This window comes from Salvelinus namaycush, chromosome 4, assembly GCF_016432855.1.
Source record: "Salvelinus namaycush isolate Seneca chromosome 4, SaNama_1.0, whole genome shotgun sequence".
Lineage (NCBI taxonomy): Eukaryota > Metazoa > Chordata > Actinopteri > Salmoniformes > Salmonidae > Salvelinus > Salvelinus namaycush.
The window spans coordinates 20,191,391-20,208,375 of NC_052310.1; the positions used below are offsets into that span (position 1 = coordinate 20,191,391).

Consider the following 16,985-nt stretch of genomic DNA (forward strand, 5'->3'; position numbering starts at 1 on the left):
GCGACTGCATAACAACTATTTTAAAGGATGTAGTCATGGTGACAAAAACAAGACAACTTCAGGGGGATGGGGTAAAGTGCAGTAATCTTTTGAACTGGTTGATCATGGATTGTCTCTTAGGCATACAGTGGTTTCAGAAAGTATTCACAACCTTTTCCCCCAAAAAAAATTGTGTTACAGCCTGAATTTAAAATGGATTAAATTGAGATGTCACTGGCTTACACACAATACCCCCATAAATTTGACAAATGAATTACAAATTTAAAGGAGAAATGTCTAGAGTCAAGGCTAAATAAGTTCCCATAATAAGTTGCATGGGTTCACTCAGTGTGCAATAGTGTTTAGCAGGATATTTTTCATGACTACCTCATCTCTGTGCCCCACACAATTATCTGTAAGGTCCCTCAGTCGGGCAGTGAATTTCAAACAGATTCAACCACAAAGACCAGGGAGGTTTTCCAATGCCTCGCAAAAGGGTACCTATTGCTGTGGTGCATCTGTACACCCAGTCACTACAAAGATACAGGCATCCTTCCTAACGCAGTTGCCGGAGAGGAAGGAAACCGCTCAGGTATTTCACCATGAGGCCAATTGTGACTTTAAAACCGTTAAGAGTTTAATGGCTGTGTTGGGAGAAAACTGAGGATGGATCAACAACAATGTAGTTACTCTACAATACTAAACTAATTGACAGAGTAAAGAGAAAGCATGCACAAAAAAATATTCCAAAACATGCATCCTGTTTGCACTAAGCCACTAAATACTGCAAAAAAATTGCCAAAGCAATTCACTTTTTGTCTTGAAAACAAAGTGTTGCGTTTGGGGCAAATCCAATACAACACAATACTGAGTACAATTCTCCATATTTTCAAGGATAGTGGTGACTGCGTCATGTTATAGATATGTTTGTAATAATTGAGGACTGGGGAGTTTTTCAGGATAAAAAAGAAAGGGAATGGAGTGAAGCACAGGCAAAATCCTAGAGGAAAACCTGGTTCTGTCTGCTTTTCACCAGACACTGGAAGATTAATTCACCTTCCATCAGGACAATAACCTAAATCACAAGGCCAAATCTACACTGGTGTTGCTTACCAAGAAGACATTGAATGTTCCCGAGTGGCTGAGTTAGTTTTGACTTAAATCTACTTGAAAAACTATGGCAAGACCTGAAAATGGTTGTTTAGCAACGATCAACAACCAACTTGATAGAACTTGAAGAATTTTGAAAAGAATAATGGGCCGTGGAAAGCTCTTACAGACTTACCCAGACACTTACAGCTGTAATCGCTGACAAATGTGCTTCTACAAAGCATTGACTCAGGGGTGTGAATACTTATGTAAATTAAATATTTATGCATTTAATTTTCAATAAATTTGCCAATTTTCTTTATAACATGTTTTCACTGTCATTAACAGGGTATCGTGTGAAGATAGGAGAGTAACACAAAATGTGGAATAAGTCAATGGGTATGAATACTTTCTGAAGGCACTGTATTAAGAAAGAGGGTTACAAGGGAGCCACTTGGACGTGACACCAGGGACTGCCTCTAGTGACAGGATCCAGACCAGGGAACGATTTGCGTATCACACCAATGAACTGAGTGGAGTGGGTCCAGGCCAGCGGAGCGATTTGGATGTGACACCAGGTCTGGAGGTTACGTTCTGTAGTTGCCGAGGCTTTGAAGGGTGTAGGTTGCCACGGTATCAAATAGCCAACCACGGGTAATGACCGTGGCTATCCTCTGGAGGGCTGTGGAGAACACACAGGAAGTGATGATGAGGTATATGTTGCTATGGCAACACCCTCAACAACAAAATGGCCACAGGTGCATTTAACTAAAACAGGTAGACGCAGCGATATGACATCACACGCAGCGGATCGACTTCTTACACCATTTGCTCTTCCCAATGCGAGCGTGACCTTGTGTTACCTTGTGTATGGGCTGATATGTGTAGTGTGTGAGATGGTGCGACGTGAATGTGTGCATGTCTGTGTGTTTGATTGAAATCGATGGTGCAGAGGGGCTAGCAGGTATAACTTGGTTACCTGGGAGAGCCTGCGGACGCTGGGTAAGAAAGGCCACGTTAAATATGTAACTACACGAACTAGACCACCGGGAGAGGGATGTATTGGGTGTGGTGCCGTTAGTAACTTTTTAATGAAAGAGATTGTATTTTGTGGCACAGAATTGATATTTTTCACAAAATATAGCATGTTTAAAATGGTGCCCCATAAGGATGCTGCTGCACCACCTCTCTCATCACCCCCTCCCTCCCTCCCCCTCTTTAGCTTTATTAGTCCATTTGTTACAACGGACATAAAAAAAAAAAAATGTATACATGTTTCTCAGACCCCCAGATAGTACGCACAAACACAGCTCCCCTTCCCTCTGTCTGACACACTAGAGGTCTATCCCTGTGCGGTGCTTCAGCCTCAGGGCGATAGGGTGTGGATGACTTATGTAACCGCCCTGTCGCTGGCCCGGGATGGCACCATAATCACAGCATTTTTCGGAACGGAGCCTAACGGTGTGTGTGTTTGTGTGAGAATGTGTGTGTGTGTGTGTGTGTGTGAGAGAACATTTTTGGAAATGTGTGTGAAAGAGAATGTGTGTGTGTGTGTGTGTGTGTGTGTGTGTGTGTGCACGCACGAGTGAGAATGTGTGTGTTTGTGGAAGAGTGTGTTTCCACTTGTGAGACTCACCTTTGTAGTTTATTGGTGATTGGTCCGAGCCTGGTTGTACCACTATTAGCTGACGAGTTTTCTGACAAAAAGTAAGAAAAAGAGAATTTATAATCCCCTCTTCCCCACTACTGTATCCGGAATTATCCACTCAAGTAAAGAACAAGATTAATTTAGTATTTCTCCACTTTCAGTTCTTTCAGTGCAGTTACAACACAGGTCTTACAAAGGCCCACACTGTGATATTTACAGCCGATAGACACAGTAACCCTTCTCCAGGGTTAACACACACACACACACACACACAAGATACTTGACGCATTACAAGTCACGCATTACAAGTCTATCTGCATTCATCTTGCACTGACTCTAAGGGATACTTAGAAATACTATATATAGTAAGCTCCAAAAGTATTGGGACAGTGACACATTTGTTGTTGTTTTGGCTCTATACTCCAGCACTTTGGATTTGAAATGATACAATGACTGAGGTTAAAGTGCAGACTGCTTTAATTTGAGGGTATTTTCATCCATATCGTTTAGAAATTACAGCACTTTTTGTACATAGTCCACCCCATTTTAGGAGACCAAAGGTATTGGGAGAAATTCACTTATATGTGTATTGACGTTGTCAAAAATGTAGGGTTTGGTCCCATATTCCTAGCACGCAATGTTTACATCAAGCTTGTGACTCTACAAACTTGTTGGATGCATTTGTTTTGGTTGCGTTTCAGATTATTTTGTGCCCAATAGAAATGAAATCGTAAATAATGTAGTGTGTCATTTTGGAGTCACTTTTATTGTAAATAAGAATAGAATATGATTCTAAGCACTTCTACATTAATGTGGATTCTACCATGATTACAGATAATCCTGAATGAATCGTTAATAGTAATAATAATGAGAGAATGTTAGACGCACAAATGGGGGGGGGGGTATGATATTTGTGCGTCTAACTCACTTAACTTTAGACTACTTTAATACGCATACAATTTCTCCCAATACTTCTGGTCCCCTAAAATGGGGGGGACTGTGTACAAAGTGCTGTAATTTCATAGTCGTATAATTTCAAATCCAAAGTGCTAGAGCACAGAGCCAAAACAACAACAAAAAAATGTGTCACTATCCCTATAATTTGGGAGCTCACTGTACACACTCTGTATCCCCCCCCACACACACACTTTCATTCTCATCATATGCTGCTGCTAGTCCGTTCTTTATTTTACTCTCATTATTATCTAGCCTGATGCATCGTTGGGAAAGGCTCGTAAGTAAGCATGTCACGGTAGTATTCGGCGCATGTGACAAATAACATAACATTTTCAAGGTCAGACAGACATTCTCACCAGTTCACCAGTGAAGAGAAGAGGCTCTTGGACCACCGTTGCGCCGCAAAGCTCCACCATCCACTCCATCTGACCTGGAGAAAAAGGGAGAGAGCGAGAAAGACATACATCCTGATTAAGAGACAGAGGTCAGTGAGTTTCCCAGAGCCTTCATTAATAACGTGACTCTTGAAAACCTTTGCACGTCTACGAGTGATCCAGACAACTCGTAGGGCAGCCAAAGGGCAACTCGTAGGGCAGCCAAAGGGCAACTCGTAGGGCAGCCAAAGGGCATCGTCAGATGCTTTTTATTGCCCCACTGCATCACTTTATTCACAGAACATCTCTGGTAAAACTTAGAATCAAGATGTTTAGGCTATCTGTCAGACAGTGCAACTTGGTCTCAGAGCATTGCGTATTATTCGGTGACCCTCCATTTTGTATGATACGTATGGTATATATTAATTTGTGGATGTCTATCACCCATTTTGTATAATAAGCTACGAATTACAATATGTTATGAATTTGCAAAACTTACTATATACACACACACACTACATGACCAAAAGTATGTGGACACCTGCTCGTCGAACATCTCATTACAAAATCATGGGCATTAATATAGAGTTGCCCCCCCCCCCCCTTGCTGCTATAACAGCCTCCATTCTTCTGGGAAGGCTTTCCACTAGATGTTGGAACATTGGAAGCAAGTCCCTGCAGCATTCAGCCACGAGAGAATTAGTGAGGTCGGGCACTGATGTTGGGCGATTAGGCCTGGCTCGTAGTCGGCGTTCCAATTCATCCCAAAGGTGTTTGATTGGGTGGAAGTCAGGGCTCTGTGCAGGCCAGTCAAGTTCTTCACACCGTTCTCAACAAACCATTTCTGTATGGACCTTGCTTTGTGCACAGGGGCATTGACATGCTGAAATGGGTAAGGACCTTCCCCAAATTGTTGCCACAAAGTTGGGAGCACAGAATCGTCTAGAATGTCATTGTATGCTGTAGCATCACTGGAACTAAGGGGATTAGCCCGAACCATGAAAAACAGCCGCAGACCATTATTCCTCCCCCACCAAACTTTACAGTTGGTACTATGCATTGGGGCAAGTAGCGTTCTTACGGCATCCGCCAAACCCAGATTTGTCAGTTGGACTGCCAGAAGCGTCATTGATCACTCCAGAGATCGCGTTTCCACTGCTTTAAAGTCCAATTGTGGCGAGCTTCACACCACTCCAGCCGACGCTTGGCATTGCGCATGGTGATCTTAGGCTTGTTTGCGACTGCTCAGCCATGGAAACGCATTTCATGAAGCTCCCGATGAACAGTTCTTGTGCTGATGTTGCCTTCCAGAACTCAGTAGTGAGTGTTGCAACTGAGGACAGAGGATCTTTAGACGCTCAGCACTCGGCGGTCCTGTTCTGTGAGCTTGTATGGCCTATCACTTCGTGGCTGAAAAGTTGTTGCTCCTAGATGTTTCCACTTCACAATAACAGCACTTACAGTTGACCGGGGAAGCTCTAGCAGGGCAGAAATTTAACGAACTGACACATTGGAAAGATGGCATCCTATGACAATGCCACGTTGAAAATCACTGAGCTCTTTCTTAAGGCCATTCTACTGCCAATGTTTGTCTATGGAGATTGCATGGCTGTTTGCTCAATTTTATACACCTGTCAGCAACGGGTGTGGCTGAAATAGCTGAATCTACTAATTTGAAGAGGTGTCCACATACTTCTGTATATATAGCGCATGTTACGAATTTGGAAAACATAAAAGTAGCAAAAAAGTAGATAGTAGTTCAAAAGTTGCTAATTAGCTAAAATTATCCATTATTAGATTCGAACTAGCAACCTTCGGGTTGCTAGGCGTTTGTGGTATACGCCCACCCACCCTACTTTTGTAGCTAGCTGGGCTGGCATTTTATCCAGGTAGCCTAGGACAACAAAAACTAAACAGTGTACTGTATCATGACAGAGTCATAGACCGTTTAGGCAACATGAGTGGAAGATGGTATTGGCGTTTCTCTACAAGTTAACATGTTTTTTCAACTTTATTTTATTTTATATATAGGTGATTAGATGGATGTTAAAGTTGAAATGGTGCTGGAATAGTGGAGGCGGCGCATGTTTTCTTTGTGGTAACTCTTGAGGTTCTAAATCAATAGCTGTTTAGTAGTTTGAAACATGAACTTGCTTGACCATGCTGTAGGTCATTTAACTGTTTGTTACATGCAATATGTTTCGTGAACTTCACTGTACAGATTTTGCTCTCCGGTTTTGTGATGAAACAAAAAGGTGTGGTTGAATTTATTCTGCCACTGTATCGTCCTACTGTCTCGGTCTATGTATCATAGTGTCGAGGCATATGAATTAACAGGTTAGAGAGCAAACACAATTATCACAACACGTGGGTTGTAATATAGCTTTTTTTCCTGGCTTGGATTCTCCAGTGATTTTACCCATGCACCGCTACTGTTTGCAGCCATAGGTGGTAATATCGCTCAGAGCTGATCCCTCGTCAGTATTGTGGAATAATTCTAATTTTAAGTATTGTGGAATAATTCTAATGTTAATTTGAATGAAAGCTGATCCAAGAGCGGCACTGCTTTTCTTTCAATCCTATCAGTATCGACACATGGTCTAACCATGCACTTAGCGAACATTCTCTCTACATTAAAAAGTTGGCTTGAGGCCCTGATCATCTTAATTAAGTAACAGTCGAACGAGAAGGCCGCTATACCTCGTCATGGATAGGTATCAACTCCTTTTTTCACCAAGTCACCGGACTTAATTTCCTCCTTACCTCCTCTCCCCCATCTTCCACATCCCCAAAAACAATTTAGAGCATGGATTCATTACAGGACTATTAAGGAGACCCTTACCATATGTGTCAATAGGTTGGTAACATAGAACCTGTCCATGAAGACCACGTCATTTCTCTCCGACGTAGGTGTTGGCGGTATGATGTTGATATGGATTTTGCCATATCGTGCTTTTACATCTGCATTGCTTGCTGTTTGGTGTTTTAGGCTGGGTTTCTGTATAGCACTTTGTGACATCGGCTGATATAAAAAGGGCTTTATAAATACATTTGATTGATAAATTAATACATGTATGAAATAAAGCGTTTTTGTTTTGTTAATTTCAGTCGAGTTTCTTCTCCTAAAAACATAGCCTTTTTTTTTTTAGCAAAGAAAAAAAACTAGAAGCATGGACATTACACGCAATCTGCCTGCCAATCAAAGTCAACAAACAAGCATGCGCAACTGCAGAGTAAGCGGAAATCTTGTGAAGTAAACTCCTTTCGTTAGCAAAAGTGCCCGAAAATCAAGCATCGAGAATGACTGACAAGGAAAATAACGCTATTGAGGTTGATTTGCAGGACGACGAATAATTGGTTCAAAAAAAGGGGGCCTACTCTGCCGTTTGGAACTGGTTTAGCTTTATATCTGACCTCGACCAACAAACAGTACTGTGTAAATTGTGTCGACGCACTAGCCAAAAGGTGGAAACACCAGCAATCTTTTTCACCACCTGAAAACCCTGCATGTGCACGAATGTGAAGAATCTACCAGAATGCGTGCAACAAACCCCCAGCACAATTCCCAAGACATCTTCAAGCAAGACCCGCACTCAGCTATCACTCAAGGCATCATTCGTTAGTGGCATTCCCTATGACAAAAAGAGCAAGAAGTGGAATGAGATAACGAGTGCAATTACGTATCACATAGCGACATGGAACCAATTCAAACTGTGGAGAAAGACAGTTTCAGAAAGTTGATTCGAACTCTAGACCCAAGATATGAGATGCCGAGCCGTAAATACTTCAACAACACGTCTGCCAGAACTCTACACAGAATGTCGGGGCAGAGTTGCCAACAAAACCCGTAACGCTGCACTCTTCTCTACCACTGCCGACTTATGGTCAAGCCGGACCACAGAGCCATACATTAGCCTCACGATTCAACATTGACGACAACTGTAAGCTGCAAAGCGAATGCCTTCAGACCTCTTATTTCCCCAGACGACCACACCGGAGGCATAATTGCAGCTGGGCTGAGGGAGGCACTTTCATCCCGGGGCTTGAAAGAGTCACGTCAAGTATGTATGACCACTGACAGAGGATCGAACATGGTCAAAGCATTGGAGCTGAACAAAATGGACAAGACTAGGGTGTTTCGGACACAGGCTACACATTGCCATTGGTAAGTTTCAACGTCCAAAAACAGCTAGGTACCAGACTGTATTCCTTCCTCTAAAATTATTCCACGGTTCCCTTGGCCAATGAATGACTACACCGTCGCAAAACCAACCTAAACCCGAGGTGACCTCTGGGTATGATCATACGGTGAGAAGATTGGAACACTTTTTACACGCTCTCATCGTCAGAGTAGGGGTGTACGAAATGAGCAAAAAGTAATATCACAATATTTTCCACGGTCCGTACTACAACTACATAATATCACGATATACTGTACATTTTTATTTGAAGTATCACTTTATTAATGTCTTCAGTCTGTCTTGTTTATCGTTTGTGTCTGTCTTCATCCACAGGTGGTGTGACGTTCAGAGAGTTTCCATCACATTGCTTGGCTATACCAGGGGTGTCCAGCCCTTCTCCTGGACAACCACTGGGTGGCTTGTTTTGCGGAGTTATATTCGGTACCCTTTTCACATTAACGAGTCCGCACAGAGTCAAGCCTTCACTGTGCTAGCCTGGTTACGCATTCACCGTAGTGGCTGGAAAAAACGCTGTGAAAAATTTGTCGCTATAGTTTGAAAAGGGTATAATGTTGGTGCTCAAGAATCAGGACAGACTGTTGGACAAGAAACATGGGGGAAGGAACATTTACTGAAAACAATATATTTTGTGGATCTAGCCAAGAATTTGTTCACTTCAGGAAGAAAAACTTAATTCCAAACATTACAAGGTTAGAAACGGAAATGACATTGTGTGTAAATCAACAAGCTACACATAGGAAACGAACCGCAACGTTGATGATTCTTTGCTTTCAGGGCTCGTGTTCACAGCACTTTGTAATTGCACTCTATATCCCAGTGAAATCGGGAAAAAAATCTGCACCAACAAAGTGGCACTCGTAGACAAACGCCAAGTCTCCAGCGCAGACAGTGCAACCAAAACCACATTCATTTAATTTCTTACGTTTTATTCATACTTAACTTTTATTCAGTCTGGTAAGTCATAGATAAATTATCTTTTGCAATAACAACCTCGTTATTCAATACGCAAAAAGTTTAACATTTTCGACCTAAAAATATTTTAGACTTCAAGAAAATCCTCATTTGGGGAAAGCCAAGTAAATGCACATGATGTAGAGATGATATAGATTGCACTTATTGTATATGATAAACACAGTGGAAGCAGGCAGGTAAATAATAGATGAAGATCCTGTTGAGACATGTTGCCGAGAACAGACTCCAGTTGTGTACCCTCTCCACGTGAAAGAAAGCCACAAACACATGCATGCACGCACACCCGCTGACACTAGAGACATTTAGCACGTAATCTAAAGCAGGGGTTCTCAAAGTGGGGTCCACGGACCCCCAGAGGTACTGCGGGGGGGGTCCACCCCCTCCGTTTAAACAACAGATTAAAGCATTTTGGAATAAGTAATACAATGTAATATTATGAATCTACAATTTGTGTTCTCAACATGGGCCTGGGAGGCTCACAGGGACATTGGTATTCACAGTACTCCACCAATTACAATTTTATTTGTATTTTTTTACTTTAAATTAGTGTAACTGTCCAGTGAAAATCTCACTTTTAAAAGTTAATATTCTGTTAACTCATACCCAAAATGTTGATTTATCCTAGTCGTATTGGTGGCCGATGTTCCCTCTAAGCTTCACGGGTGAGTGGCCATGCACCTCCAAGACTGCCTCGCAGAAGAAATGCCAGGCCGCGCAGAGACGAAAGAGATTGAACGTCACCGAGGTCGCCCCATTACTTTGCACTATACAGAGCAACGTTTTTTTCTGTGATCCAATCAACATTATATCAGCCCCTTTTCAATGCAACAAACCTAACTTTTCAAGATTGAGTTTGTGATTCTGTAGTAGGCAGAGTCAGAGCGCACCCGAGTAGAATTATATTGGTGAGGATAGCCCAGGAGTGGTCTTTCAAATCACCCGAGAGTGAATGTGCTTTTTTAGATCAGAGCCACGCGTGTGCACATTTTTGATATTCTTTGACGTTATTAGACCAGTTATAGATAAGTATAGGTCAGCAATTTGGAGTTACTGCTTCCTACAAGAGCACAAGTGTAGGCTACATTTCTTTGAAAAGCCAGTCAGGTAAAAACCTTATGTCTTAATTAAAAGGGTCAGTGTTGAATTGAATATGCAAATAAGCCCATAGGCAGAGGTGTAGAATACATTGTCTAATTCTCTGTATGGTAATAATGATGACTTTTATTTTGTGGTTTCTTGCATCATACAACACAATACAATTTACAGTCACCTATTTGGCCCATGGTGTTACATTAATCAATGTCAAGCCCTTCATAATGTTTAAAAAAAATATATATATTTGTCTCATGTAATGTATGCCAGCATTGAACACCACATATAGGCTACTGTAGGATGTCATAGAAATCATGAGCTATTTCCATGTGAAAATGTTATGGGATTTGCTTAATTAGTTTTGTTGGTAGGCCTACATTACGCTCAAATAGTAGCCAATATACTATTGTGGCTGTCTAAAACTGTCAGGGTACAGCCTCAGTGTCTACTGTAAACGCACGCCAAAAGATGCAAAAATAATTATAAGAATGTTCAAGTTTCCGCTCACAATACCTAATATTTGCTCAGTGTCCCAAAAAATGTACAGGGAACATTGTTCGTGGCCAAAGCATAAACTTGAAGGAAAAAAAACACACAAAAAAAACACCTTAAACTCAAAACAGACAACCGTTTAAAAAGTGCTTGTCATTTCCTCATTGAGCCGACCAATCAGCGGTCTACTTGTATTAATATTTTTAATGACCGGTATATGCCCACACCAGTCTGTTGTTGGGGTACTCCCACACCATTTCAACACAGAAAAGCTGATTTTGAACATGCGTAATTACCTTCTTTTTTTTTAATGGAAATCTGTTTCCCACATAATGTAATTAATTATTGGTCATGATTCATAGAAATCTGGAAACAGTGGGCAGTTACTTTAAGCTTTAAAACTGCAAGTATCGCTCTCTGCCTCATTGCAAAATGTGTAGAACTGCAGGAAATTAGCTTGAATGGCAACATTTTCCTTCTAATGCTAAGAGCCGGGCCTTTAAAATGTTCCTTCCCAGGGCCCGAGAATTGGTTTGTCTGGCCATGCACTGCCGAAGTCATGGTAAAACTCCTTGTATGCAATATATATATATATATTTTTTTTTATCTCACTCGAGTTGTGTTCTGATTATGATGGGGTGCCTGATGAATTTGCTATCAGAAAAGGGGTCACAGGCCCCAAAAGCTTGAGAACCCCTGATCTATAGTGCACGAGCAAACCCATTAGCCAAGCCTGCATTGATCCAGCCTGCAGAAATACACATTAGGAGCACTTTGATGCCCCAGGACCTTCATCCATCCATCCATCCATCCATCCATCCATCCATCCATCATACGGAGAAGAAATGTTTTTGCATGACGGAATATGAATTCTCCTCTACCTCTTCCGAACAGTGTCTCTTCTAATGCGGAGTGGACAGAGAGGACAAGATATAGATAACCTTCACAGTCTCTTTCCATCAGTGTTGGCCGCTTATCAAATTTGTGATGAAGGGAGAAGATTGAACCTCAACCTCCAACTACCTACAGTGCCTTCAGAAAGTAGTCATACCCCTTAACTTATTCCACTTGTGACTCGTTTCAGGAAACTAAAGTTATGTCGCGCGTCACTACTTCACAGGAGCACCATTTGAAAGTAAACAGTTTTTTTTTAAAGTTATCAAAAATGCATTTTTGGGCAGTAATACCTTCTGGAACATGTGAACTTTAATGTGCCTTATTAATAACAAACTTGTATGCCATCTGTAAATACAAATACAATTGTTAAATTACGAGCCTAGTTGGTTAAGCCACGGAAAAAGACAGCAACCTTCCAGCTAGCCATGATTGGCTGAGATATTGAGTGGGCTGGACATGCCGCGAAAGGAGTTCGGATTGGTCTGCCATGTAGCAGGCTTCTGTCCATAACATGAGCTGGTCAGTAGGTTTTAGGTAATCCTTTCTAAAGCGGCTTTATTTAAAGATATCACGTAGTAGAACTGCTTAAGTGTTGCTCTCCACTTTCTGGAGGACCGAGTTGAGTATGATAGCTAAGGAGATGGAGAAAATTCTGGCGTTTGATTGCAAATATGCAGACGAAGTCGAAAAGAGAACACACAAAGACTGACGTATAAAACAAGTCTCCGGATTACATCTTCAAACTAAGGGCAACCATGGAATCCGTGACAGAGAGAGAGAAGCGTCCATCCATGTATACGGGTAAGATAGTCTAGCTAGCTAGCTACATTTTCAGATGTATGACCAGATTCAGAAAACTAGACGTATGTCGTGGGTCACTACTTCACAGGAGAGCCGTTTGAATGTAACATTTTTTTGTTGCAGAAATGCCTTCTTGAACATGTGAACTTTCATGTGCCTTAATAACAAACTTGTATGCCATCTGTGAATACGAATAAAATTGTTAAATTACAAGCCTAGTTGGTTAAGCCCGAGAAAGACAGCAACCGTCCCGCTAGCCACGATTAGCCGAGATAATGAGTGTGGTGGACATGCCAGATGAGTTCGGATTGGTCATATAGCACGCTTCTGTCTTTTTGAGCTGGCCAGTATGTGTAGGTAATCCTGTCTAACGCGGCTTTTGTTTTGTTTTATGCATCGCGTATTAAAAACGTAAGACTCCACTATGCAAGTATCCATTTCAATAGAAAGTCACTGCAACAACTTTTTCATAGCACTCTCATCTGAGTGTGCCAGAGCGCAGAATAACTGACAAATTTACAAACGCTCAACCCCCGTTGAATATGGCCGGTGTCAGTAAACGTTGGCAAAAAAGACCAACCAGCTCTGCTAGGGCGAGTAAAATGGTTAGAGTGAGCTGTTCTCTCTTTTGTGTCTGGAATTAGGCAGCAAGCTAGCCAACATTAGCCAGTTGACATGGGTGCTTGACTGCTGTTGTCAGGTCAGAACGCTCGGATCAACCCTACTTTTTGGCCAGAGCTTCCAGTGTGCGCCCCGAAAGCGAAACGCTCCGAATTTACAAAACGGCCAATCTGACAACACCCAGAACACACTCTGGCACTCCAGATTAAATGTACGAATACACCTGTAGTATAAACCAGCCTTTAGTCTTGAAATCTTTGGTTGATTAGTACATAGCCTCACATGTGAATCCTTAAATAGATGGGTGGTGCTAAAGCTTAAAGAGGGTGTGAACGATGCTGAATGGGTGTAGACAAACAAGAGTTCTCCAGTTTATCAACTTTCAAAGCAGAATTACTTTCCCTATTGTTCCTCAACTGTAGTGTATGATTGACAATTTGCTAGCTCTGAGTCTCTACTTTTAACCAATGTAAAAAAACAACTTCAACACCATTTGGCCATGTACTCTTATAATCACCACCCTGCGCAGCCAGAAGAGGACTTGCCACCCCTCAGAGCCTGGTTCCTCTCTAGGTTTCTTCCTAGATTCCGGCCTTTCTAGGGAGTTTTTCCTAGCCACCGTGCTTCTTCATCTGCATTGCTTGCCGTTTGTGAATTTGGCTGGGTTTCTGTATTACACTTTGTGACATGTGCTGATGTAAAAAGGGCTTTATAAATAAAATGTGCTGCTTCCTTGCGTCAAATGTTGCTGCCTAAGACCGAATTGAGCCAGTCGGTCACATTTTGTGTTACAGCCCGAATTCAAAATGGAATTAAATATATGTTTTTCTCACCCATTTACACACAGTACTCCATCATGAGAAAGTTAAAACATGTTTTTAGAAATGTTTGCAAAAATATCTAAATTTACATTAGTATTCATTCCCCTGCGTCAATTCTTTGTAGAAGCACCTTTGGCAGCCATTACGGCTATGAGTTTTTCTGGGTAAGTCTATGAGGTTTCCACACCTGGATTACACATCATTTTCCTATTCTTTTCAAAATTCTTCAAGCTCGGTTGAATTGGTTGTTGATCATTGCTAGACAATCATTTTTCAGGTCTTGCCATAGATTTTCAAGTAGAAAATTCACTGTCTTCTTGGTAAGCAACTCCAATATAGATTTGACCTTGTGTTTTAGGTTATTGTCCTGCTAAAAGGTGAATACATCTCCCAGTGTCTGGTGGAAAGCAAACTGAACCAGGTTTCCTCTTGGATCTAGTGGTTTCCTTCCTCTCCGGCAACTGAGTTAGGAAGGACGCCTGTATCTTTGTAGTGACTGGGTGTATTGATACACCACCCAAAGTGTATTTAATAACATCACCATGCTCAATGGGATATTCAGTGTAAGATTTTTTTTTTGACCCATGTACCAATAGGTGCCATTCTTTGCGAGGGATTGGAAAACCTCCCTGGTCTTTGTGGTTGAATTTGTGCTTGAAATGCACTGCTCGACTGAGGGACCTTACAGATTATTGTATGTGTGGGGTACAGAGATGAGGTAGTCATTCAAAAATCATGTCCATGCAACTTAGTATGTGACTTGTTCAGCAAATGTTCACTCCTGAACTTATTTAGGCTTACCATAACTAAGGGGTTGAATAGTTATTGACTCAAGACATTTCAGCTTTTCATTTTTAATTAAAATTGTAAACATTTTTTAAAAACTATTCTATTTTGAGGTATTGTGTGTAGGCCAGTGAAAACACATTTTAAATATTCTATCCATTTTAAATTCAGGATGTAACAACAAAATGTGGAAAAAGTCAAGGGGTGTGAATACTTTCTGAAGGCACTGTACTAAAAAGAGTCTCCAAGAAGAGTGAAAGATTACGTCTTAAGACAATTTAGAAGTGTTTACATGTTTTCAGACCTTTGGCACCAACTTTACTCCACAGTTACCCCTAAGGGCAAAGAATTGCTGTATAATGTTCAGGTAATTGGCAAAATAAAGGAAACACTTGAGTAAATGAGGGATACAAATTATATTGAAAACAGGTGTGGTTCCTGAGTTAATTAAGCAATTAAAACATCCCATCATGCTTAGGGTCATGTATAAAGTGCCCATTATTGGGTCTACCATGGCTAGAATAAGTTATCTTAGTGACTTTGAAAGAGGGGTCTCAAAGGAGCATAGCTGGTTTAAAGGGTGTGTGTGTGTGTGTCAGTCACCAAATCTCAACCTAATTAAACACTTATGGGAGATGAGCGTCAGCAAGACAAAATAGATGATCGTGGACTACAGGAAAAGGAGGGCCGAACAGGCCCCCATTAACATTGACAGGGCTGTAGTGGAGCGGGTCGAGAGTTAAGGTCCTTGGTGTCCACATCACCAACAAACTATCATGGTCCAAACACACCAAGACAGTCGTGAAGAGGGCACGACAACGCCTTTCCCCCCCCCCTCAGGACACTGAAAAGATTTGGCATGGGTCCCCAGATCCACAAAAAATTATACAACTGCACCATCGAGAGCATCCTGACCGGTTGCATCACCGCCTGGTATGGCAACTGCTCGGCATCCGACCGTAAGGCGCTACAGAGGGTAATGCATACGGCCCAATACATCACTGGGGCCAAGCTTCCTGCCATCCAGGACCTATATACTAGGCGGTGTCAGAGGAAGGCCCAAAACATTGTCAGAGACTCTAGCCACCCTAGTCAGAATGTTCTCTCTGCTACCGCACAGCAAGCGGTACCAGAGCACCACATCTAGGTCCAAGAAGCTTCTAAACAGCTTCTATCCCCAAGCCGAAAGACTGCTGAACAATTAATCAAATGGCCACGGGACTATTACATTGATCCCTCCCCCCCCCATTTGTTTTTACACTGCTGCTACTCGCTGCTTATTATCTATGCATAATCACTTTACCTCTTGTTATTGTTATGTCATTTTGTGTTAATTTTTTTTTTTCTTTGTTATTTTATTTTTAATTTTTTGTATTTTAATTTTTTTTTTTTTTTTTTACATTCGTTTATTTAGTAAATATTTTCGTAAGTCTATTTATTGAACTGCATTGTTGGTTAGAGGCTTGTAAGTAAGCATTTTACGTTAAGGTCTACACCTGTTGTATTCGGCACGTGACAAATAACCTTTGATTTGATTCTGGAGCGTGTCTGAAACAGCGTTTCCCACCGCCATCAACTAAACACTGAATTATGGAATGGTGTCAAATCCCTCCAATAGAGTTCCAGACACTCTATGCCAAGGCAGCTCGTGGTGGCCAATGCAGCTCGTGGTGGCCAATGCAGCTCCGGCAGCTCGTGGTGGCCCAACACCCTATTAAGACACATTGGTATTTTCTTTCTTTTGGCAGTTACCTGTAGCTCCTCTTGTGACTGCCACAAGTGAGGTGATATGTACATGTGCATATGTCTGGTTTAAAGTTTTAAAAACCTTGCAAGGTTAAACCCTTTGTGTATTTTCATTTTCATGCTATTATATATCTGCCAGTTCCCGACTGCATTATTTGCACTGGCAAAGCTAAGATGGTCGCCATTGTCATTTCAGTGGACTATCCCTTTTAAGAGGGAATGTCCCTTTAAGAGGAAGGGGAGCAGTTTGGTGGAAATATTGTGTGTGTACCTGGCTGAGTTTTTTTTTGTGTGGAAAACCTTTTAAGTAGCCTAGATTAAGAAATTCAAAGTTACACTTGTTGCTAATTTTTGTGGATTGTTAAATCAACGACAAAAGGATTCCTTTGTTTTGGAGGAAGCCTTAACATTGAGCTGTTGTAAGATCTCCACCAGGCCGGATTTCCCTCTCCCACAACCATCCGAGATACATCTTGTTTTTTTTTGTGTGTGTGTGTGACTAACTTTA

The 16,985-nt window shown here is 41.5% G+C and overlaps 1 protein-coding gene across 1 annotated transcript in view; it reads right to left on the bottom strand.

Annotated features, from left to right (window-relative positions):
• Positions 1 to 1,333: 1,333 nt before the first annotated feature.
• Positions 1,334 to 16,985, bottom strand: part of LOC120046291 (breast cancer type 1 susceptibility protein homolog) — a 41,798-nt gene continuing 26,146 nt past the window's right edge. The window contains exons 18-20 of the mRNA XM_038991379.1: positions 4,030 to 4,103; positions 2,705 to 2,765; positions 1,334 to 1,750 (exon numbers count right to left, since the gene is read on the bottom strand). Of these exons, the coding sequence (XP_038847307.1) occupies positions 1,656 to 1,750; positions 2,705 to 2,765; positions 4,030 to 4,103 (230 nt within the window). The 3' untranslated portion in view covers positions 1,334 to 1,655. The remainder of the gene's footprint in view (positions 1,751 to 2,704; positions 2,766 to 4,029; positions 4,104 to 16,985) is intronic.